This window comes from Gossypium arboreum, chromosome 1 (assembly GCF_025698485.1).
Source record: "Gossypium arboreum isolate Shixiya-1 chromosome 1, ASM2569848v2, whole genome shotgun sequence".
In the NCBI taxonomy this organism is placed as follows: domain Eukaryota; kingdom Viridiplantae; phylum Streptophyta; class Magnoliopsida; order Malvales; family Malvaceae; genus Gossypium; species Gossypium arboreum.
The window spans coordinates 1,429,526-1,454,965 of record NC_069070.1 but is presented as its reverse complement, the minus strand read 5'-3'; the positions used below and the strand labels follow the sequence as shown (position 1 = coordinate 1,454,965).

The 25,440-nt window shown below is 32.4% G+C and overlaps 1 protein-coding gene and 1 long non-coding RNA gene across 2 annotated transcripts; both read right to left on the bottom strand.

Moving 5' to 3' along the window:
* Window positions 1-246: 246 nt before the first annotated feature.
* Window positions 247-6,112, bottom strand: LOC108481488 (disease resistance protein RPV1). The gene is given in 7 exon segments (XM_053028550.1): window positions 247-839; window positions 923-1,053; window positions 1,696-2,143; window positions 2,227-3,117; window positions 3,204-3,554; window positions 3,646-4,789; window positions 5,461-6,112. Coding segments are annotated over 7 exon segments (3,981 nt in total). The 5' UTR covers window positions 5,937-6,112; the 3' UTR covers window positions 247-299.
* Window positions 6,113-9,273: 3,161 nt separating this feature from the next.
* Window positions 9,274-11,246, bottom strand: LOC108482807 (uncharacterized). Its single transcript, XR_001870949.2, has 3 exons — window positions 11,152-11,246; window positions 10,595-10,678; window positions 9,274-9,727 (listed from the first exon to the last, which is right to left on the bottom strand). It is a non-coding gene; the product is annotated as an uncharacterized LOC108482807 (long non-coding RNA).
* Window positions 11,247-25,440: the final 14,194 nt, after the last annotated feature.

Sequence of the window (25,440 nt, the reverse complement as noted above, 5' to 3'; positions counted from 1 at the left end):
CCTAGAGATTCCCTAATTCATATTTATCAGGAGTTCAATTGAAATAACTCAAATATCTTCTGTTGTTAATAAAAAATTTAAAAAATTTATTTCTTGAAATCAAAATTCACATTTATTGATCTTCACAAATAATTATTTCTCTCGTAATATCTGTAACACTAGTTTTCCAATACTACTCGTGTTCAATTTTTTTCTTCACATGAATTGAATATCTTTAATTATATAGCAACAACTACTCTGATAAAATACAGCTAGAAACTTTTGTCTATTAATATATAAAGTGACTATGCAATTGATAATCATATACAATAATGCAACCTATAGAAGTTTCTTTGGGATTTCGACAAAATATTAACAAAAACCCCGAGAAGAAACTTAAAACATTTACTCATCCATGGCAACTGACTGAAAAAATTTGAGTTGTCGTCTAGCTCATAATCATATACAAGGTCAATACCAAATTCTAGCACAGATAAATCTGAAAGAACCCGAAGACTAATATGATCACCAGCTTCTAATTCATCACCCTTAAAGTTCCAACAAGTCGTCCAGTATAAGGTATTCTTAGTTTCAGGAATTCCCATGAAATGTTTAGAGTAGGTCCACTTTATACCTTTGGACTCGTTCACAATTTCAAGGCATGGTAAAAATTCATATGTTTTATCATCCTTGGCAGAAAAAATGATAATCGAATTTAAGAAGCAACTAATCTTTCGACTAGAGTTTTGGGGCACTGATATAGAAACCTCAGTCTTGCCAGCTTGATGGCCAAAGTACTGGCCATAGAGATCAAATGGCAATGGATCAAATGCTGTAATTATGCAATAATCGTATAGTACCTGTAGCATTTGGGTTAAAGAATTAGTTATTAAAAATATATAGTATATAAATAAATTTTGAAACTTGGAACTTGTAAAGGAACCTGTGGGGAAGCAACTACTTTTGATTCTTCTATATAACTGCAAAGCTGCACTTTAACATTTCCATAAGATTCCAAACTGAGCAAGTGTTTAGTTATGTCCATCTTGATATTTCTTGTGGAAACTTCATCTCCTAAAATATGTACAATAATGTGTTATTTATCAATTTTAGTAATCATCAACATAATATGCTTATTAAAAAGTCATAGTATTGACTTGAATGGAGTGATAATTAAAACTTTTATCAGACAACCATTTGACACGAATTCAGATCGTGACCCATCCCCTATATTCAATATTTTATGAAAGAAAGATATCAAAGTAGTAATGTTATTATCACTAAAATGTATTATAAGACTTGTAAGAAATAATCAATTACACACATTATATCTTATTTTTATTTTTATATAAAATATAAACAATAAAACTATTAAATACGTTAATCAAAACACCACTTTTATAATTTTATCCATTATTTTAGTTTCCACTTCTATTAGTACTATTGGATTAATCATTTATCAAACAATTAACTTATTTTCATTAGACCCCAGTTGCAGAATAACTTTATAATTATCATTTTATTATTAAGCTCAATTTCTCTCATAATCTACTAAATTGACACATTTCTTGATAATATTTTTATTGTATTAGAAAGTCTTTTAGAGAAACATTCATCATTTCTTTAACATTTGTTATTCACATATAAAATGAAACAATAAAATAAAAATAATAGGATGTATTTACTAAAATACAATTATTTGAAGTCTACTCATACCTGTAGATAAGTGCGAAAAGCCATATTCATATCTAGTGTTGTGTTCTGAATCATAAGTAACGCCAAATTTTCTTATGCTAAGATGAATAGGCACTGCCATGCAACTCACAAGCTCACCACCTTCAAACTGACAGTCCGTTACTGGCCAATGAATCAACCACAACATTGTGTTATCGTTAGTCTGAGGAATTCCAATGAAACTTGAGCGATATCTCAGCATGATCTTTTTGGTCTCATTGAAAATGTGGACAGTTGGTAGAAGCTCCAACATTTGATCACTAGCTAAAGAGAAAACAATGCATAAGCTGAACCGATGGATCTTTTCATCTGGATGAGATGGTGTTGGCAGAAAAAAAGAGATTCGATGCTCGTCAGTGCGATGCTTAAACCCAATCGGAACTTCACTTCCTACAACAAATGTGCTTGTTATACCATATTCCTGCAAGACCTGATACAAAAAGAACATGTTAGATGATTAAGTAGTATAAGAGAAAAAATAGATTTAAAAATTAACTTGGAGAACTATTGGACCTGTGGGGTAGCTACCCTTATGCTGTCTGTTAGGTAGCTATAAAGTTGCAGTCGATTTCTGTTAATGGAATCCACGTTGAATAATCTTCTAATCTCTTCTGCTTCAAAGTTTTCAATTGGTTCCAACTTGAATAGATCTTCAACCTCAGTCAAATTTTCACATCCAAAAATAACACATCGTGTGGAAGAAAAGAACCATGGACGAATTACCGTATAATCTTGAAATGGAGAATTGTCTCCAAAAATAAATTTGCAGTCAAAAACATTGAACAAGACCGGAAGCTTTGGAATCATTTGGAGTTCAGTGCAAGAAGTCAATAGAAGTTCATCAAGTTTTGTAAGGTTTTTTAAGCTTTCGGGTAGGTAATGAATTGGGTTTCTACTTAAATTTAAGGATTTCAAGGAAGCCAAGTTACAAAGATCATTGGGCATGACATCATTAGATAATTTGCAACTTTCAAGGCTTAACTTTACCAAAGAGCCCGGTAGAGATGCCCAAGAGAAACCCAATCCTTTGCTTCTTTTCAGTAAGAGCCAATGCAACCCCAATCTAGATTGATATATGGAAGTTTCATCTAAATTAAGCACCTTCAATGATTCCATATTATGCAACTCCCTAGGAACATCATCAAGTCTTGAACAACCAGATAAGATAAGCTCTTCAAGTGATATTAATGAACCAATTGTCCTTGGAAGATGCCTAAGACTAGTGCAATCTTTAAGGTTCAAGAAAGTAAGCATCTTTAGCTCACCAATGGATTGATCAACTTCTACCAAATTTATGCAATCTTTGAGCATCAACTTCTCAAGGCTAGGGAGTCCTGAAAAGCTTGGGGTTTTAAGAAGGCTATGTGAATGGTTGAGATTAAGGATCTTTAAATTTGGGAGACACTGTAAAAAAAGAAAACCCTTCTGTTATAAATGTATTATTGTTTCACACACACACAAAGAAGAAGGAAAAGTAGTATATATCATACCTCTGTATCCTTCCAAACTTGTTTAAGTTTACTGTTGCGCATGTCGAGAACAACTAGTTCATTGATATCAAAATCTACCGGAAAAGATTGCATACAAAACCCATGCCAACGTAACCATCTTAATCTTTTGGGAAAGTCTTTGAAGTCCCCTTTAAATCTTACATAATCTAGTTGAAGCAGTTTAAGTCTCTTCATCTTCGCAAATGCTTGAGTTTCCATATCAACATCATTTGACATGAGAAACTGACTTTTGGAATGCCTTGAAAAATGTAGAGTTGTATTTGTCCTTTTAGCCTTGTCTTCTAGCAATCCTTTTAGGTCAAGTGTGAGGCACTTAATTGTTTTGGAACCCTGTATCAGAAAAACTTTTAAAAAGAAATCTTATAAAAAAAGTTGTTTACATGCATACAAGAAAAAAGTTGATTAGAATAATATTTCTTACAATCTTTTCCTTTATTACATCAAATGCGTCTTTATGTCACAATCTGTTTCGTTTTCCAATATCAGAAGATTCTTGACGAATAATTTCTCGTCCCATATCTCTAACCATTTGGTGCATCATTAACTTGTTGTTTTCATTAATGGTTACGAGAGACCTGTCTACTAGATTTTCAATTCCAATTGTTGTATAAAAATCACAAGCATCTAAAATTGTAGTCGTGCAATCTCTATCCTTCCCAATGAATAAACAAACTATGTCAAGGAATAAATTTTTGTCATGATCATCTTCCAAAGAATCATAGCTTATTCTTAAAATCTTTTGAATTTTGCTGTCAGGGATTTCTTCCAATTTCTCCAATGCACTTTTCCAAGAACTCACTCTTTTGCTAGATAGTGAAGAGCCCAAAACTTGAAGAGCTAATGGAAGCCCACCACAGTGTTTCTCTAAACTTCTTGCATATGCCATTGAACTTTCAGGCACAAAGTTATGACCAAAAGCATACCAATTAAAAAGTTGTAGCGATTCACTCGAAGCTAATTCTTTTACTTCAAATAGCTTGCTTAAGCCTCCACAACTAGTTGATGCTTCTGAATCAAACATTTGGCTTATAAAATGTGCATTCAATAGGCATCGGTTTCTACTAGTTATGATAATTTTACTTCCCGGATGAAAAGGAATTTGAGTTCCCATTAGTTTTCTTATTTTTTCCAATTCATCAACATCATCAAGAACAAGAAGAACTCTTCTACAACATACAATTTCTTTGATCTTGTTAATTCCATTATCTGTATTGTATATTTTATATGATTTTCCTTTAAGGATATCTGAAATAAGTTGTCTTTGCAAACGAACTAAGCCATTGTAATCTTGACTTGTTTCTCTAACATGAGCAAGGAAACTAAAACTTTCAAACCTCGGGATGTTTTGATTGTAAACAACTTTGGCAATGGTTGTCTTCCCAATGCCTCCAATGCCATAAATTGTTGCAATGCCAACTTTATTTTCTCCATCTTGTTCTAACCACTGATTAATTTGTATCACAATAAAATCTATTCCAACTAAATAAAGAGGGACATACAAAGTAATAAGATGAAGTTTATTTTGAACTTCCTTAACAATATCTTGAATGAATTGTGATTCATGCCTGCAAAATTTTAAAATAAATTCAAAATATAACTCAATGGTGAAGTCTTGAAATTTAAGTAAAAGTTATTAATGTGTTTTCTCTTTTCCTGCATATATTTTGATTATTTTGTGAGACTATATGTTGAAGTAAAATAACAAGTTAATGCAAACATATATGATAGAATTATTACAATGATTGTGTTAGATATATATTGTTTTAAGTTATATTATGGTATTGATCACTCTAGCTAGTATGTTTAAGTTTATGATTTAATTTGTTTACTTTTTATGTGATCTAATTTGCTCTGCTATTATTTTAGTTAATCTAAATGATTAACACCTATAATTATTTTAATAATTGATGTGAATTTAAAAAAAAAACTAATTCTAACTCTGAATGGCGAAATATTTTTTTGTTAAAATAATATTTTTTAAAAAATTCATATCAATATTTTATTCTAAATATTTAATGATGTTAATTATTTGAAATAATTAATAACATTATAAAAATATAGGAACTGAATTATATTAAATATTAAAATATAAATATGAAATATTAAAATTAGCATGAACAACTAAAACTGAAATATAACTATTTCTTATAAGGTAAAAAAAAAAAATTGACATGATAAAGTCTTAATGAAAAGGATTGAAGTAACCGTATGAAACTTGATTATATGTATAACGTACCTATCTTGTAGAACCATGCCTCCTATATCCGCAACTTCTTTTAAAGCATTCCTCCATCTTTGTATCATGTTGGCTTCGGACTCGAAGTTTTGTTCATGTTGGGTAAATGCTTCTGCATAACTTCCCGTCTGGTTCTTGACTTGACTCGGTTCCACATCATAGTAAACTGGCAACACAATGTGTTTAGAGGATTTCTTGTGCTCCAATATCATTACAAGTTTGTTAAGACACCATGTGGATGCAGCATAATTCTTTGAGAAAACAACGATAGAAATTTTGGAGTGGTGTAGTATTGCTTTTTCAATTTCATCTTTTAAGTTATTCCCTCTCTCGATTTCCTCATCATCTCTAAATGTTTGAATTCCTAAGCGCACCAGAGCTGTGTAAAGATGATCCGTGAAACTTTTGCGCGTATCTGCACCTCTAAAACTCAAGAATACATGATAAGTACATCGCGAGATTTCTGACATTGCCATTGAAGAAGAAAATGAAGTCGTCCTGTATTTTTTTTTATGTAATAACAAGGTTCCAGCATATATATATATATATATATGGATGGCAAAGCAGATATTAGTAGCAGTCAAGTGGCAGTTCCCAATCTGTGGTGGGTCAATCCTTCCACCAGTTCATACAACTGCCCGAAGAAATTCAGGTCTTCAACTTGGAATTAATTTGGCCAACACGGAATATAAACATCACCTAAACATCATCTTGAACACGTAATATAGACATCACCTAAACATAAGAAGGTTATTGTATAATAAATTAAACTGCATTTTGTTTTCTCTACTTAAAAATTAAGTAAATTAGACATTGTATGTTAAATTAAATAGTAAATTAATACTTTTGTTAAAATTTTATATATTTTTATTGTTAAAAATTTGTCCTTGTAATCAACAAGAAGTATATGTAGCACACCACATGCAATTGTCCAGTTATTTTGTTAACCTAGTTAGTTTTAACAACAAAATAGATGAAATTTTTAATAAAAATAATTAATTTACTATTTAATTTAACATACATAAATTAATTTATCTATTTTTTAATAAAGAGAATTAAATACAATTTAACTTTTAATACAATAATCTCCATGCTACTTTTATCAGCTAATACCTTAATGGATAACACTCAATAATTAAACAACGACCCCAACTTATCACATAGATACCACACTTAAACACCCTAGATCAATATACTAAAGAGACAAATTCAGAATCTATGTAGGAATAAAGCATTATTAACGGGTTGATATCAATGTTTTTGAAAAAGAAACGGTAATTAAACTAATCAGATCACTAATTTTTTATTTGAATAGCTCATCTTATTTAAAGTAAATAAATAAAATAATAAATATTGACATATGTTGCACGTTAAATTAAATTTAAAAATGAGAAATGAGAGGGGACATAAGAGGAAGAGAATAATTCCAATTACTTTGTGTGGAAAATAGTGGTACTAGAAAATGCATTTCAACTATATCTTTCTTTCTGGAGTCATGCTTACGGTCTAAGTCTTTAGACCATTGAGCTTGCTAATATGTATCGTGCGTTTGGTGCTCAACATTTATTAGAAAACGCGTTTCAATTACTTTTCATTTTGGAGTCATGCTTACGGTCTAAGTCTTTAGACCATTGAGCTTCTTAATATGTATCGTGCGTTTGGTGTCTCAACATTTATTAGAAAATGCGTTTCAATTACTTTTCATTTTGGAGTCTTGCTTACGGTCTAAGTCTTTAGACCATTGAGCTTGTTAATACGTATCGTGCGTTTGGTGCTCAACATTTTTATTAAAAATATTATTTGAGTAGAGTTTTTTTTTTTTAATGTTACGATTTAGGGGGAGTAGTAAAATAATTTTTTTTTTATTTAGGCCATTTATAATTTATAAAAATTTAAATTAGTAATGGTAAAATTGCATTCCGACCATTTCCAAAAAAAAAATTTCCAAGCTTCGCTCCCGACATTACTAATATAAATTTACCCCTCCTAAGTCGTATTTTTGAATCCGTCACTAATTGTGAACAAAAAAGTTCAAGGGTCCTAATGAGAAGAGCATTAGTACTCAAAAGCAGATTTTTAGTAGAAGTAGGTGGCAAATAGAGGTAGTAATAAAGAATAAGGGTCAAAGTAATTGTTAAAAACTTAAACGTCAATAATGACAATGTAGAAAGATCGTAAAGAAAAATAAATAAAAATAGAACATACAAATTTTACGTAAAAACCCTTTCAAGAAAAAAAGCACGGGTAGAGGAGAAGAAAATTCACTAATGTTAAATTCGAATGATACAAGAGGAGTTTTGACTATATCTATTTATAGGTTAAAAAAGCCTAATTCTAATCAATGTCAAATATATTATGCTAATAAATGCTAAATATATTATACTGATAAATACTAAATCTTTTAGAAAGAAAATACATTTTGTTTGACTTATAAGCAATCTCTTAGAATCTGGTCGCACAGCTCTAACAATCTTCACCTTAACACGAATTCTCAACGAACAAGTTCTTCACCACGAGCTCTCAACGAACAAGTTCTTCACCTTTTCCACGAAACCCCTTAAGGGTATTCTTCAACAATGAACACCAACCAAGTCCAAGCAATGCTTGAACTTGGTTATAGGAAATGACTTAGTCATCATATCTGTAGGATTATCATGAGCACTAACTTTGCTCACAATAATATCACCACGAGCAATAATATCACGCACAAAATGATACTGAACGTCAATGTGCTTTGTTATCTCATGAAACATTTGATTCTTCGTAAGGAAGATGGCACTCTAACTATTACAAAACACTGTACTGATTTGAAGGTCTTTAATGAATTCACCAAAGAGTCCCTTCAACCAAATAGCTTATTTACAAGCCTCAATAATTATCATGTACTCAGCTTCAGTAGTAGACAAAGCAACTATAGTTTGCAAAGTGGCTTTCCTACTTATTGCATAACCTCCAATAGTAAAGACATACCGGATGAGAGATCTTCTTTTATCAAGGTCTCCAGCAAAATCAAAATCAATATACCCAATGACTCCTTCTCTAGTTCTTTAAAATTGTAAGCAAACATCAGTAGTACCCATAAGTATTTGAAAATCCACTAAACTACTTTCCAGTGTTCTTTACCGAGATTCTCCATGTCTCTACTGACTGTATATGATAAATCTAGACGTGAGTAAACTATAGCATACATGAGAGATCCCATTGCACTAGAATATGGAATACGTGACATGTAGTCAATTTCATCATTTGATTGTAGAGACAAAGCCGATGAAAGTTTATGGCCTTTAAGTTTGAGAAAATTTCTGTAACACCCCTAACTCACGTCCGTCGTTAGCGGGGTTACGAGGTATTACAGAAGAAAAACATAGTATTCGTACAATCACATAATTCTATAGATCTTATTCGTAAAATAATTATATTAAATTATTAATCACACTGTAAGCAGGAATTATAATTCCCAAGTTCAAACGAATTCAAATCAAATATTAAACCTTTAACTTCATTATTGTTTACAAGTACTATTTAACCAAATAAAACATTTCACATAGCTTACTATTCAAATCATGTGCAGCATTAAAATTGGCTATTATAAAAAAAATAAAACATATTTGGCAATTCATTTAAAGACCAAACATGCCTACTTGCTAATTACAAAGCCATGCGCATTTGACCATTTTAATATAACCCATTTTAAGAACACATACCAACCACTAGTGTTTTCAATTCCCATATCATCTATCATTTTTAGAGTATAACCGCATAATTAAAAAACCAATTATACTTTAAAAATAATTCACATCCTATAATAGCATATTAATACATCCAAATATCATAATAACTTGATATAACTCAATCAATTCATATAACAACAATGACATATGCACAAATTTAAAAGTATATATGTTCTGTTAATTAACACCCTATTGCCGAACATATATATATATATATATATATATATATATATATATATATATATCAGTTATGCAAATTATAATCTATACTTATCAAATGGATTTAAATCGCAACTAAACCATCAAACCAAACATATCAAAACATCTAACCAAGAAGGTTTTATACCAAGCATAACATATAATAATTAAGCCATTTTCGCATGGCTTAAATACACTTCTCATTCAAAATGGATTCAAAAGATAGAATAGTTTATACATGGCATAAGTTCAAATTTAAGCTTTCAAGAGTACCAAAATATAGACGATAGTGTGATGAGCTTCACTGATGATCCCGAGCACGTAACAATCTCCAAAATCTATAAAATTAAGACAAATAAGCACACTCTCAAAGTAAACTACCTTAGCTTAGTAAGTTATAAGCAATTTAAACAATTTAAAAGACATTAATAGCTCAATTTGAGTAGCCAAGTCATGCTACTATAATCACATATTCAACCAAACTTGACTACTCATATATCTATCAATCAATCAAGTTTAATCCCCAACATGTTCGAATACATAAACTCTTTAAAAATAATTACTTACCACTTCCCATCTTACCATTTAATACCTAGCCGAATGTTCACTCACATATAAAATAAATAATCAAACATTATAACATATATATATAACATATCATTTTATTTTTATTTTTTCCTTTTCAACTCATCCATCTTTCATTTTTCCAAATCTATCATACATATAACATTTATTACTACCAACCACATAAATTTCAAGTTCAATAATATCAACCACAAAGGTTTGATTACGTACCTGCATTATTACGAACATAAATATTACACTACTACTCTTGCATTTGATCTGATTATTTTCATTCACCCGATGTATTCACACACTTAGTGCTATTGTTTAACTAGAAAAGCCATGAAATCGCACACTTAGTGTTTAATATTTTCCTTCGCACACCTAGTGCTCGATAATCAAACTTGCACACTTAGTGCTCGTTAACCAAACTCGCACACTTAGTGAAATTTTTATGTCCATAACTATTTATATTCACACACTTAGTGCCTAAATTTAATTAATCAATGCATATCAATTCATATTTATTATTTCTATTTGCATTCGGCAACATCAAGATTTTATACATTTCAACTTGGCTCACACATATATATAAATTATATTTATTTAAACCAACAATAAATATTTGCTAAATGACTTACTTCGGATATCGACAGACGATAAAGTTTGACTATTCACTATTTTTGTTTTCCCTCGATCCACTTCCGATCTTTTTGTTTCTTGATCTATAAAGTTCCAAATTAAGCTTATTAAAATAAAATTTCATTCAATTTAATCCCAAACACATAAATAAGCAAATTACCATTTTGCCCCTCATATTTCACACATTTATATTTTAATCCAAAACACATTAAACACAAAAAAATACACCAAATCTCAACATAGTACGCTTAGGCCGAATACTCCCTAAGCTTATATAAGTCTCCATATTTCATAAATTTCACAATCTAGCCCCTTAATTTAATATTTTTGCAATTTGGCCCTAAATGCTCAAAATTACCAAAAATCCCAATACCAAACATGTTAATCTAACACATATGTTTTATTTTCTATCATCAAACATAAAGTTCATCAAATTATCAACAATGGCAATTCATGAGATCATCATCAAATTCAAAAATTCAAGCATGGGTCTTGTAGTACTCGAAGCAACGATCTCAAAAACGTAAAAATTATCGAAAACCGAGCTAGAACTTACCTTGGATTAAGCTTGAAAGTCACGAACCCTAAGTTTCTTTTCTTTTTCTTCTTTGTTTTAGTTTCGGTGGTGGAGAAATAAAGATGAACTAATGTTTTTCATGTTTTATTTTTTTATGATAATAAAACTTATTTGATAATTTACTAGTTTGCCCTTACTAATAAAATTTATAAATTATATAATCTATGTCTAATGCCGTCCACCATCCTTCAAAATGGCTTATTAATCACTTTAAGGCTTCTATTTAAAAACCCATCAACAATTAAGTTCTTCCAATTAAAACTAGCAAATTTTTAATTTACGCGACTAAGTCCTTTTATTAAATCGGGCATCTGAACAATAAAATTTTTAAACGAAACTTTCACAAAAGCAACTTCACACATTTCAAGCATATAAAGTAATATTTAAATATTATTTTAACTCGGATTTGTGGTCCCGAAACTACCATTCCAATTAGGGTCAAAATTGGACTGTTACAATTTCTTTAAACACAGTTAAGTGTTCATGCACAGACACACCTTCCTTCAAACGATGAGTATAAAGGCGTTGCTTCATATGCAACTTGTTAGTTAGGGTTTTCGACATGCATAGTTGTTGCAGCTTTGCCCATAATGCAACGATGGTCTTCTCCTTCATCACATCCTGTAGAATTTCATTCGACAGATGTAGATGTAATTGTGTTTAAGCCTTTCGATCTTTATGTTTCTTCTCTTCCTCCGTCAATGTTAAAGGCGTCTTATCTAACCTTAGCAAGGCATCCTCCAAATCCATTTGCGCAAGAACTTTCTACATCTTTATCTGCCACAATGAGAATCTAGTGTTATAATCCAACTGCAAAATATTATACTTTATTGTCGCCATTACCATGATCGAAAACAAACAACCCGAAAAGCTCTAATACTAATTTGTTAAAAAACTGAACATTGATAATGGAAATGTAGAAAGATCGCAAAGAAAAAGAAAGAAAAATATAACACACGAATTTTACGTGGAAATCCTTTCAAGGAAAATTTATGGTCAGAGGAGAAGAAAATTCACTAATGTCGAATTCGTATGATCCAAGAGGAGTTTCAACCACATCTATTTATAGGTTGAAAAAATCTAATTATAATTAATGTCAAATATATTATGCTAATAAATGATAAATATATTATACTAACAAATACTAAATCTTCTCAAAATAAAATATATTTTGTTTAACTTACTTGCAAGCAATCTCTTAGAATTTGGGTCACACAACTCTAACACAAATGATTTTATATACATTAGTCATTTTATATATAGTATAAATATATCACTTCTGCAAAGGAAAAATCATTGTTTATGATTATCAATGTGTTATGAGGAGTTGCATCAGTTACAAACAATATAGAACTCTTCATCTATCTATGTACCATAAATGTTGTTGCTTTCTCGTTTTTTGGATCCTCTATAGCACCACTACCCGCTTGACTAATGATGGTGGTCAAAGTGGAAGTGGTGGCTCATACTTTGATAGCTTCCTTTTAAAAAGTTTATCAGCTAATGATGGTGGATGTGGTTCCTTTTTAAAAGAATCGAGAGGCATTACAACTCCAAAGGGCATGGCCAATGGAAATAGTCCATAGCCTACCATATAAAGGCATTGCACTAGCATAAAGACCCATAAACCTATCCATCCATAGCTGCATACCATTCCAATAAGGGTTACAGCCTGAGGGTCCTATAGACATCATAGCATTTTTAGCAACACGATCCCGAGGGGTTTTCAGTTTTTTCGATTTAATTGGTTCTAGAATTCAATTTAATTGATTTATTTGTTTGATTTTCAATTTTTATATTTTAAATCGAATAAACCGATTGAATTTTAGTTATTAAACTTACAAGGCCATAATCTATTTACATATTTAAATTAAATCTTAAACCCAAATATCTATTAAAACCCATTAAAACTTTAAAATCCAATACTTTTTTTAGAGTTGTATGATTCCATAAGTGTAGAGTTAACTCATGAACTTTAAGCCATGTTTCCTTCAACTAGGACCATTCAAGTTCTTCCATAGTGCTTCTAGTTTTCTTGTTTAGAAAGTCAATAAGGAATTGTCTACTAGATATCCATTTCACCTCTCCATCTTACACTCCATTTCTTACAAGATTATATTTAATCATTTGCGTATCCCTTAATGCATTGGTTATGCCGATAAGACACTTGTCAAGATGATGTAATGTTTCATTTTTCACATGACCCATTACAATTTTGGCTTGACAATGTTGGATTTAGTGCCCATAGTGTAGTAATTTCATCTATATATATTTGTATTTTTCAAATAAATTGGTTTAATAAAATATTCATTGGTTACATTAATATCATTTTTATATTTTCTTCAATGATTTTTGCACGCAAAGCAAAATGAAAACAAATATTGACTCACTTATTATTTAAGTTTAATTAATACTAAGCGATATTTTATGGTCGGATCGTAATACAGAAAGACAACTTATATTAGTAGATAATCTAAATATTTTCTTAGTCTAATCAGGAATAAGCAAACCAGTTGAAAGATTAATATGTCATTTATCAAGACCAACTGGGGAGATATCTTATCTTGGATATTGGAGTGGATGAATTTCAGAAGATAGAGACATAAATGTGACTGACTAGATTGATAATGCATCGGAAATGACCCAAGTAGAATAGATCTTAGATCCATTTATGGATTTATTCTCTCGTGACGTTCATAGTGTGGCATCCATTAATCATGAGTGGATAATGGACTATGTATGTATGACTTATACACTTTGATGTAAATGAAAGTCTAAGTTCAAATAGATAAGGAACTAAAAGTTATTGTGATTGTATATACGACTTCTGCAGTAAGTAGCATCATTCAACAATAGTGAAATATTTAGTCCAACTAAAGAGTAAATAATATCCTCTCATTGACATTACATGATAGATAAAATACAAATGTGACCACAGGTCATTTGTTTGTGATAAATGATCTTATTACTATTTGATAGTAATTAACTTTTCATAAAGGAAGATATAATGGTTACCATGAGATAAAATTGGATCACACTAGGAGAACTAATTTATCCTAAAGAGATTAAGGATATCTTATGAGGGCAACACACTTTTGACAAGGTCATTAGACGAGCACTTATTAAATAACTTTCTTAATTATATATAATCAGAGGGAGCTTGGTCACAATCTTTAGTGGAATGACTTTGTGTCCAAATAAATTTATAATTAATAGGCAAAAAGTTGAAATTTAATTATAAATCATTTGAGCTCTAATTATAAATGTCCAATTGGTCCTTCTATTAGCTCATTGAAACCAAAAATAAATTGCATGTAGAACCAAATGAATAGAAATGAATGGAAACGATGAAGTAAGAGAAATAGATCACATGTATAATTATTTGTAGTGAATGTGCTTTCTCGCTAAGTAATTGAAATGACTTGAGAATTAATTTAAAATTCTTTGAATTATTATTTAATTAATTATAATTGAATAATTTAAATTAAAAAATTAAATTAAATTAATTAGTCCTTACTAGGTTTGTTGAATAAGAAAATTAAATATTTCTTCATAGATTTTATTACGATAAAGTTGTTATAACTTTAATGTAATTAGAATTAGTTGAGAAAATTATTTAATTTTAAAATTAATTTAGTTAATTTAATTAATTAAATCAATTGATTAATCTGATTTATTTTTAAAAATAAAAAATAAATATTGGGTTGGTTTAAATTATAAAGTATTGGATAAAAAGTTTAAGAAGCATATAATTGGATTCATAAGAGACCCAATTTGCCCTCATCTCATACTTAGTATGAGGAGTGTCACCTTAATAAAAAATACTAAGGTGTGTCACCCACCTCTCTCTCACTTACCTCTCTCTCACTTAGATTGAGATTGTGTTTTCTATTTAAATAATACTATTTGTGAATGGCTTATTCGACTATGACTCTTGTACTTCCCTGTTGCGCGGAAGCGTGTGAAAGAGTAAAATTATTGTACTGAAAAATCACACCAAGTTCAATTCTCAGGAAAGAGAGGTAGATCACGAAGATCACTTAAATACCAAGTCTTTCCTAGCCAGAATATCCCTCTATCGTAATTTAATAGCACAATAAATCACTACAATCACATTCACAAAATATGCAAATCAAATAATAAAGAACACCGAATTTTAACGAGGTTCAAAAATTTTGCCTACGCCCCTGGGCACTACCAAATATATTTCACTCCAAAAATTACAAGTGAAATTTACAAAGAGAGAGAGAATAATGCCTTAAGTAGAGAATGGCAATTATGGGATGAAGAAAGTAAGAAATGGTTAGGCCTATTTATAGTTGAGGTTCAAGGATCAACTTGCAATGTCCCTATACAATTAGGGACCAAAATTGCAATTATCCCATGCCAACTTTTAACCCAACTTGCCAACCAATATTACTTTCTACTTTCGGTGCCCACCCTATTTGACTTTTCAAAGAATGGTGGGTTCCAATAATCTCCACCTTGAAGATTTGATTAGGATAATCTTATCTTCACACAATTCTTTCTGCTTTTGACAACAATACTTGATAGTGCCTTCTTCAACTGTTAAACTTGCAGGATATTAATCAAGTTCAAACAATGTTTGAACTTGGTTGCTGTTACCACCTTGGTCATCATATCTGCGGGATTATCTGCAGTCTTGATCTTCTGAAGACAAATTTTCCCCTCTTCAATAATTTCCCGCACAAAATGGAATCGACGTCGATATGCTTTGTACGTGCATGATAGACTTGATTCTTTGCTAAATGAATAGCACTTTGACTATCACAATACACGTTAATATGCTCTGAACCAACCCCAAGGTTTTAGCCATACCTTGTAACCAAATAGCCTCCTTTACACCTCTCACATGACCATGTACTCGGCTTCGTGGTTGACAATGCAATCAGAGACCGTAGTGTAGACTTCCAACTTATTGGTCCTCCAGCAAGTGTAAACACATAACCAGTGGTTAATCTTCGCTTGTCCAAATCACCGCATAGTCGTAATCAACGTATCTAATAGCACCTTTACCAAGTGTATTATCCTGCTTGAACAAGAATCCAACATCCACGGTCTTCGAATATACCGTAGAATCCATTTCTGACTTGCCAATGTCCTTTTCCGTGATTATGCATATACCGCTCACTATACTAACTGTCTCGTGAAATGTCGGGTCTTGTACACACCATTGCATACATCAAGCTACCCACTGCATTAGAATACGGAACTTGCAACATGTATTCTCGTTCCGTATTCGTCGAAGGAGATAGTTGTGCAGAAAGCTTGAAATGAGAAGCCAACGAGGTACTTACAGGTTTTGTCTGCTTGTTCATGCCAAACTGCTGTAATACCTTTTTCAAATACTGCTTCTGAGACAAGCTAACTCTATTATGAGCTCTATCTCTCCATATTTCCATGCCGAGAATCTTTTTAGCTTCTCCTAGATCTTTCATCTCAAACTCGAGATTGAGTTGAGTCTTCAATCTTTCAATCTCAACTTTGCTCTTAGATGCTATTAGCATATCATCAACATATAAGAGCAAGTATATGAAAGTTTCTTCTTGTAGCTTCTGAAGATACACGCAATGATCAAATTTACTTCTTGTGTACCTTTGCCCTTTCATGAACTGATCAAATCGCTTGTACCACTGCCTCGGAGCTTGCTTCAATCCATAAATCGACTTTGTCAGTTTGCAAACCCAATTTTCTTTTCTAGCAACCTTGAATCCATCTGGCTGAGTCATATAGATTTCCTCTTCCAAATCACCGTGTAAAAACGCGGTCTTCACATCAAGCTGAACTAGTTCAAGATCATATTGCGCAACCAAGGCTAGCAAAATCCGAATAGACGAATTCTTCACAACTGGAGAAAACACTTCATTGTAATCTATTCCTTCTTTCTGAGCGTAACCCTTTGCTACCAATCTAGCCTTGTATCGAATTTCAATTTTATTAGGAAATCCTTCCTTCTTTGCATATACCCATTTGCATCCAATTGCCTTCTTTCCCTTGGGTAGTGTCACCAACTCCCAGGTCTTATTTTTATGAAGAGACTGCATTTCTTCATTCATTGCTTGCTTCCACTTTACACCATCAGGGTTACTTACTGCTTCTGTGTAAGTAGAAGGAACATCATCATCTGCAATTGGAAGTGCATAGGCCACTATATCATCAAAGCGAGCAGGCTTACGAATCTCTCTTCTTGGCCTTCTATATACAATTGAATCTTGTTGCTGTAGAGGTTCTTGGGTAGGAACCTCTTCATCATTTGTCCCTCCAATATTAGCTGGATCATCGTTAACCTTTTCAAGCTCCACCTGCTGCAAAGTACTACTGGTTTTGTCATCCTTTTGTGAATCCTTGTACTTCAACATGGTTGATTCATCAAAAGTCACATCTCTACTGAAAACAATTTTCCTTGTATTAGGACACCAGAGACGGTATCCTTTTACTCCATCAGTTATACCCAAGAATAATGCTTTCTTTGCTCTTGGGTCTAACTTAGATTCTTTACATGATAATATGCAAGTGGAACCAAATACATGTAAAGAATCATAATCGAGTGATTTACCATCCACATCTCCATAGGAGTTTTTCCATTTATTGCGGTGATGGCAAACGGTTAATTAGATGGCACGCATATGTAATCGCTCACTTCAAAATTCTTTGTCCAATCCAAGATTGGACAACATACATCGAACTTTCTCCAAGATAGTTCGATTCATGCTCGCCACCCCATTCTGCTGTGGTGTATCCCGAACAAAGTGAAGTGTCGCACAATGCCCTCATCTTGGCATACTTGTAGAAATGGATCATTTTGTACTCAAGACCATTATCCGATCAAGTCGTTTGACCTTTCGACCATCCGAGTCTCCACCATCTTCTTCCATTTCGTAAATGCATCCAAAACTTCACTTTTTCTTTTCATTAGATACACCCATACTTTTCTTGAATAATCATCAACAAAAGTAACAAAATAGTGCATACCTCCCAAAGAAGCTACTTTGGTAGGTCCCCACACATCATCGTGAACGTAGTCCGAATTCCTTTCGATTGTGAATTCTTGGACCAAATTTTACCCTCTTCGCTTGCCCGAACACAATGTTCACGTAATTCCATTTTGCAGAATTTGCATCTTTCAACAAGCCTTGCTTCGCCAATGTCCGCAAAGCTTTTTCACCAAAGATGTCCCAATCGCATATGCCATAATCTGTAGCCTCTCGAATCTACATTTTTGTAGAAATTGTTGATGTTGATCCAATAACTGCACTTCCATTTAAAAAGTACAAGTTATTTCTTCTTGTGCCTTTCATCACCGTCAATTGCCCAGCTACTACTTTTAGTAATCCATCTCTCAAAGTGATTGTGAGCCCTTTAGATTCTAGGGCCCCTAATGAGATGAGATTTTCTTGAGCTAGGTACGTAGCGAACATCTGTCAAGACTTGGATTGAGCCGTCGTGATTCTTCAATTGGACTGCATCCACTCCCATTGTCTTACAAGCACTATCATTGCCCATAAGAACAATTCCACCTTCTAGCTCTTTAAGACTAGAAAACCAGTCCTTATTAGGACACATATGGTAAGTACATCCTGAATCCAAAATCCACTCATCCGCTTGACATGCCATTGCCATGCCAACCAAGCTAAAGTCCGACTCCTCATCATGCTCACACACATGCATTAGAAATAGCCTTGCCCTTTTGTAGCTTAGGACAATTCTTTTTCCAATGCCCTTTTCATGGCAAAAGGCACATTCATCTTTGGCGGGTCTCCTTTGGACTTTCCCTTCTACCAGATTTGTCATTGTGTGAACGTCCTCTTCATCGTTAAGACTTCGCGGTTGTATCTCTGTGATCTCTTTTATCTTTCTTTCGAGTCTCAGATCTATACAACGACTACTGATCGCATCAAATGTGATCGTGTCCTTCCCATGAAGCAATGTGGTGGTAAGATGATCATATTCATCGGAAGGAATTCAACAACAATAATGCCTTGTCTTCATCTTCAAATTTCTCATCCAAATTTAGCAAGTCTCGCTAAAATTTTATTGAATGAGTTCACATGGTCATTCATCGACATACCGGTGCATACGTGAATCGATAAAGTTTCTTTTTCATATAAAGCCTATTTTCAAGACTTTTCGTTAGAAACTTTTCTTCCAGTGTATCCCATAACTTCTTTGATGTCTCCCTCATGACAGAGTACTTCTGCTCTTTGGCCAAACATAGGCGGATTGTACCACACGCCTGTCTATTGATCTTGGCCCACTCCTTGTCATCCATCTTGTTAGGTTTTTCTTCAAGGGCTATATCTAGCTCTTGCCGACATAAGACATCCAGATCTCACATTGCCACATACCAAAATTATTGGTACCGCCAAATTTCTCTACTTCAAATTTTGTATTTGTCACGAGAGTCCTTGTTGATGACGATCTTTGTTGCCATTTTCTCCTCAATCCCAACTCATGATACGTGAAAAAGATCAGATTCAGAATAGTACCGTATACGTAAATAGTAATCTTGATATCGTGAATAGTCAGATATCGTGAATAGTACCGTAAACGGTCGTATTCCCCAAGTACGAATCTGGCTCTGATACCAATTGTTGCGCGGAAGCGTGTGAAAGAGTAAAATTATTGTACTGAAAAATCACACCAAGTTCAATTCCCAGGAAAGAGAGGTAGATCACGAAGATCACTTAAATACCAAGTCTTTCCTAGCCAGAATATCCCTCTATCGTAATTTAATAGCACAATAAATCACTACAATCACATTCACAAAATATGCAAATCAAATAATAAAGAACACCGAATTTTAACGAGGTTCAAGAAATTTTGCCTCACGTCCCCGGCACTACCAAATATATTTCACTCCAAAAATTACAAGTGAAATTTACAAATAGAGAGAGAATAATGCCTTAAGTAGAGAATGGCAATTATGGGATGAAGAAAGTAAGAAATGGTTAGGCCTATTTATAGTTGAGGTTCAAGGATCAACTTGCAATGTCCCTATACAATTAGGGACCAAAATTGCAATTATCCCATGCCAACTTTTAACCCAACTTGCCAACCAATATTACTTTCTACTTTCGGTGCCCACCCTATTTGACTTTTCAAAGAATGGTGGGTTCCAATATTCCCTTTATAAATATGGAGCAGCGATTGACCTATAAAAACACTTCATACATTATTTATATATTTATTCTGCTAGAAAATAGTGATAATTTGTTAAGAATAAATTCTATTTTTTGATAATTATGACTTTTACCAGTTATAGAGAGAAATTTACTTTCATACTGAAAATACGTAATTTGTTATCTTTTCTGTGTTTTTGGTTCATGTTCCTAAGCCCATACTTAACACAATTTGTGGAATGAGGATAGTGCAGAAGGTTGATCAATTGAAAGTCAAGATCGATTGAATATCTCTCTCACGAAGCACAAATATAATCTTGGTTTAGATTTTATTACTATAAATATCACCAAAAAAAAACATCATTTTAAGAAAAATTTTAACATCCGATATAACTATAAAAATTGTTTCCTTAACCAAATTTTTCCAATAGGTTCATCTTCCTCTCATTGATACTCTACATCACTACCTTCTCTGAAATCCTCTTTTGACTCTCCAATTTCTTCACCCGTTGGTGTTCCCCCAAGAATGTTTTTTTTGTCATTTTCTCCTCCTAATTCATCTCTACGATCATCACCTCCAAGCTTCCCATTTTCAACTTTCTTTTAGCACACCACTCTTCCCTTAAGCAAGCTAAGTTCACATTCACTTTACTTCCATATATACAGAATCCATTAAGGCTACTAATCGCCCTCTTAGTATTAGACCTAGTCATGGGTTGGGTTATTCGTCCAAGTTAAAAGGTCCGTCTGAAAGTTGGAAGGATTTGGGCAAAAATATTAGGCCCAAAAAATGAGATTGAGAAAAAAATTAAGCTTATTTAAAATATGGGCCAGGCTCGGGCTTGCACATTTAAGGCCCAAGCCTGAGCCAACCCATCTTAAGTTTATAATATTTTATTGTATGTTATTTTATATATTATGTAATTTAGAACACATTAAAAAATAAACCTATATTAAATATATAATACTACTCTAATATAAACATTAAAAATAATGTAAAGATTACTATATAAAAATTTCAATAAATAAAAATGTATAAAACTTTTAAATATTAAAATAATATAATATAAATATTTTAAAAATTAATAAAATAATATGTACGGGTCTAAAATAGGTTTGGGTTAGTCTTTTGAAAATTTGGACAAGTTTGTACAAAATTTAAGGTCCAGATTTTGAAACGGGTCAAGTTTGAGTAAACATAAGGTATATTAACATCATGTTTAGATCAGACTCGATTCGGCCTATGAGCACCTCTACTTAGCATCCATAATGCTTGCGAATCTTAAAAAACCAAAAGGTAGACCTTTTCAATTCCTCTTGTTAGGAATAACACGTCCAACACTTTACCATGGTACTCAGAGATTTTCCAGAGTCCCTTCCAATGAAAACAAGATGAAGATTAGAAACATAAACTGAAATCACCGTTTTCTCTTAGGATTTAGCGTAGTAATAGTTAACAATAACTCCACGGCATCTAATTAAAAGCACAAGTTAATTGAATTACCAAGAAAAAGTTAATAGCAGAATTAGAGATTAAATGTAAGATGAAATCAACTAAGCTAAGCTGGAAATGAATAAACCAAATATTTATCTACTTATTAAGTTGTAATTATTTTAGTGTTATTTAAGTATAAAGATTTTTTTAATGTATTTTCAATTTGTTATGAAATATTTATTTTAATGTTTTAAGTGTATTTGATATATTATATTTTTTAAATCTCTTTTCATATAAATAATAATAATAATACGAGCGGGCCGGCTCAGGCTCGGGTTTAGTATTTTTTTTTCTGATCAAAACTTAGGTAAAATTTTAGACTCATTTTTTTAGTCTGGTCCTAAAAAACGAGTTTCAAATTTGATATTGACCCAACCCGAACTCAGCATGACCCATGATTAGGTCAAACCACGTGAAGCAGAATTTTCTTTCAAAGGAATATTCTTACCATTTCTATTCATTTGGTATAAATCTAGAAGATAAATAAATTAACTAGTCATTTGCTTTATCAACAGAGAAGGTAACAGGCTAGCTGATCCCTTAGCAAAACTCGGTATAACAACTCAATTTTAGTTAATGTTGAAATTTTAATTTTGAAATCGAATTTTGTAAAATGAGTTGGTTGTAAATTTTGTTAAGAAAATTATGTTTCAATAAGAAATAGTAATATTAGTATACCGAGTGATTAAAAATTTGATTAAGCTATTAAAAATAATATAGAGATTAAATTGCACAGTGACTAAATTTAGTGGGGTTTAATTGAAGAGAATTGAAAGGTTTTAATGTGCAATTTTATCAAGGCCTATGGAAAGATTAAACCAACTATAATTCATGGAAATGCTTTAGCATTATTATATCGTCAAAATCCACTAACCATCATTAAACCATATTTTTAACTAATAAATTAAAGTTTAATTAATGTTAATTTAACTAAGTATATATATATATATATATATATATATATATATATTGTAAACCGCCTAATTTGTCCGGGTCCACGTCAAAACCAAAATACAAAATAAATATAAAATCCAAAAAATAAAACAAAATAAATACTGTCCAAATTACAGCCCAAATCACTTGGCCCAATTTCACAAATGATCCAACAATAGAAATAGGCCCAGATGACCCAAAAGTTAAAACGCTAATAGAAACCCTAGGGTTTCTCCCACTCCAAGGCCACAACCCGCAGTCCGCAGCATGGTACGACTGCCACGCGCACCTCCGTACGCTCCCACGTCGAGTGCCACATACCCCCACAGCTGGCCTCCGTACCTGCGAAGAACAGACAAACAACAGCACAGCAAAGAGGAAAAACAAATTGATTTGTATTTTCTTTTTTTTCTTTTTTCGTTTTTACTCTGTTTCGGTTATAAAGCCAAGAACATGGTCATTGTATTTTGGTTTTTACGAACGGATATCATGTAACGCCCCAATTTTCGGGAATCCTATGAATGTTGGCATAGGTTTAATTATGTTAATGGGCCTCTAAAAAGCCCAAGCTTAAGATAGAACCCGGTAATTTTAGTTAATTTTTGTTCCATAAGAAAAAGGGAGTGAAATTATGAAATAGGACTTATTTGAAAATGTTTGAAAATGCTATAGGCTAAATTGAAGTGGCCAAATAAATAGGAGTGCAAAATAGGAGGATTTGCATGACAAACCTCCCATTTTACATGAAGTGACTAGCCATCATGTTGTTGTAGACAATATGAGTACTTGATATCCATAATTTATGGTACAAATTGATACAAATTGATAATGGGTTAGGTAAATGTTCCATGATAATGGATTAGGTAAATATTTCATGATAATAGGTTAGGTAAATATTTCATGATAATGGTTTAGGTAAATGTTTCATGATAAGAAATTCATGTCTTTTGTATTAAAGAATTAAATGGATGAAATATGAAGTTTTATTAAAAGAAAAAGGGGTGAAAAGAACAAAGTTTTGTCCATCTTTGTTCATCCTAGCCTAAAGTTAGAGAAGAGAAAGGAGAGGAGAAAGCTCTTAAATGTTCGGTCACTTGGGAAGAAAATTGAAGGTAAGTTCATGGTAGTTTGCTTCTATCTTGATGTTCATGAGTTCTTCTTGATTCTATCTTAACTCTTGAAGCATATTTTGATTTTTAGTTGTGTTGTGAGCATTTAGTCATGAATTAAAATGAAGGAAATGGTTGTTGTTTGATGTTCTTTTGATGAAAAATGGAAGATAGGTGAAGTTGAGCCAAACAAATGAGCATACATGTGCCTTAGATGCTAAAGGGAAAAATCGGCTAACATGTTGTGCTTTAAAATGATGAAATGGAGATTATGCTTAAGTAAAAATCATAGATGTGTGATGATTGATTGGTGATATACATGTTTAAATAACATGCATGCAAGATAGGTGTATGAAAGAGTGATTTGGTAATAAATCTGCTTGGGACAGTAGCAGTAACGTGACTTTGGAAAATCACCATAAATTGTGGGAGATGAATTAGAAGCTGAATAAATTATGTAATTAAAGCTTATTGAGTCTAGTTTCTAATGAAATAAACAAGAACATATTTTGAATTCTGTACAACGAGAAATTTGATTCGTAATGAAGAGTGGTCAGATTAGTCAAACAGTGAAACATGGGAAACTTTGAGAAAAATCTGGTATTGATTGGCTAAACCAAAAATTCTGAAAATTTTATGGATAGAAGATATATGAGTCTATTTTTAGGGAAAATTAACGGCACTTGATTTGGAGTTTTGTAGCTCCAGTTATAAATGATTTAGTGACTATTGCTCAGGAAGACAGCTTGCAGTGAAATTATGATTATGTGGTAAACATTGACAAAAATTTGTTAATGAGTTGCTTATTGATTTCTTATAAGCTTACTATGATCTGTAGGTGTGGTTGGCCGAATATTGTAAGGGGTTAATACGTAGTTCGTATTTGAATAGTTAGATTAACGTGTTAGTAATCCAATTGTAGGCAGTTCGTGTGTGGATCTCGTCAGCATATCGTCGCAAACAGGTGTGTAACTAACACCCTCTTTCTTAGTCTAGATCGGCAAAAGCCGAAAAGCCGAAATGCCGAAAATCGGTATTTTGTAGATTTTGAGTGTCGAATGCTCGTGAGGTAAATCGATTAATGTTTTTGGTAAGCTGCAATGTTTAGACGCAAAGTGCATGATTTACGTGCCTCGATATTTTTGGGCTTAATGGGCCAAAATTGGAATGATGGGCCAACGGCCCAATTCGGTAAGAACCCTCGACGTGATTCGTAGTACATGAAAGGTAGGAATATGCATGAAAAACCCTAAAATAGATAAATTACTGAAATACCTTTAAAAGTGAAAAATTTACGCTTTTACCCTAGGAGATAAATTACCAAATACCCCTAGGGTTAAATTGACCTAAATGCATGTTTGATGTTGTTATTTACTACATGCCATGTTGTTATTATCGATGCATGGGACTGGGATATTGACGGAGGAAGTACTGAAAGTGGCTTGTCCACGTCTTGGAGGCTTTGCCTCAATTTATCGTTAATCGAGCAAAGAAATCGCAACTGTGGAGTGTTGGGTTGGGTGGGTTGAGCTATCCCACATGGAGTGTATGGCTGGTACGGGTGGAGTGTAGTGGTTGGTGGGTTGAGTAG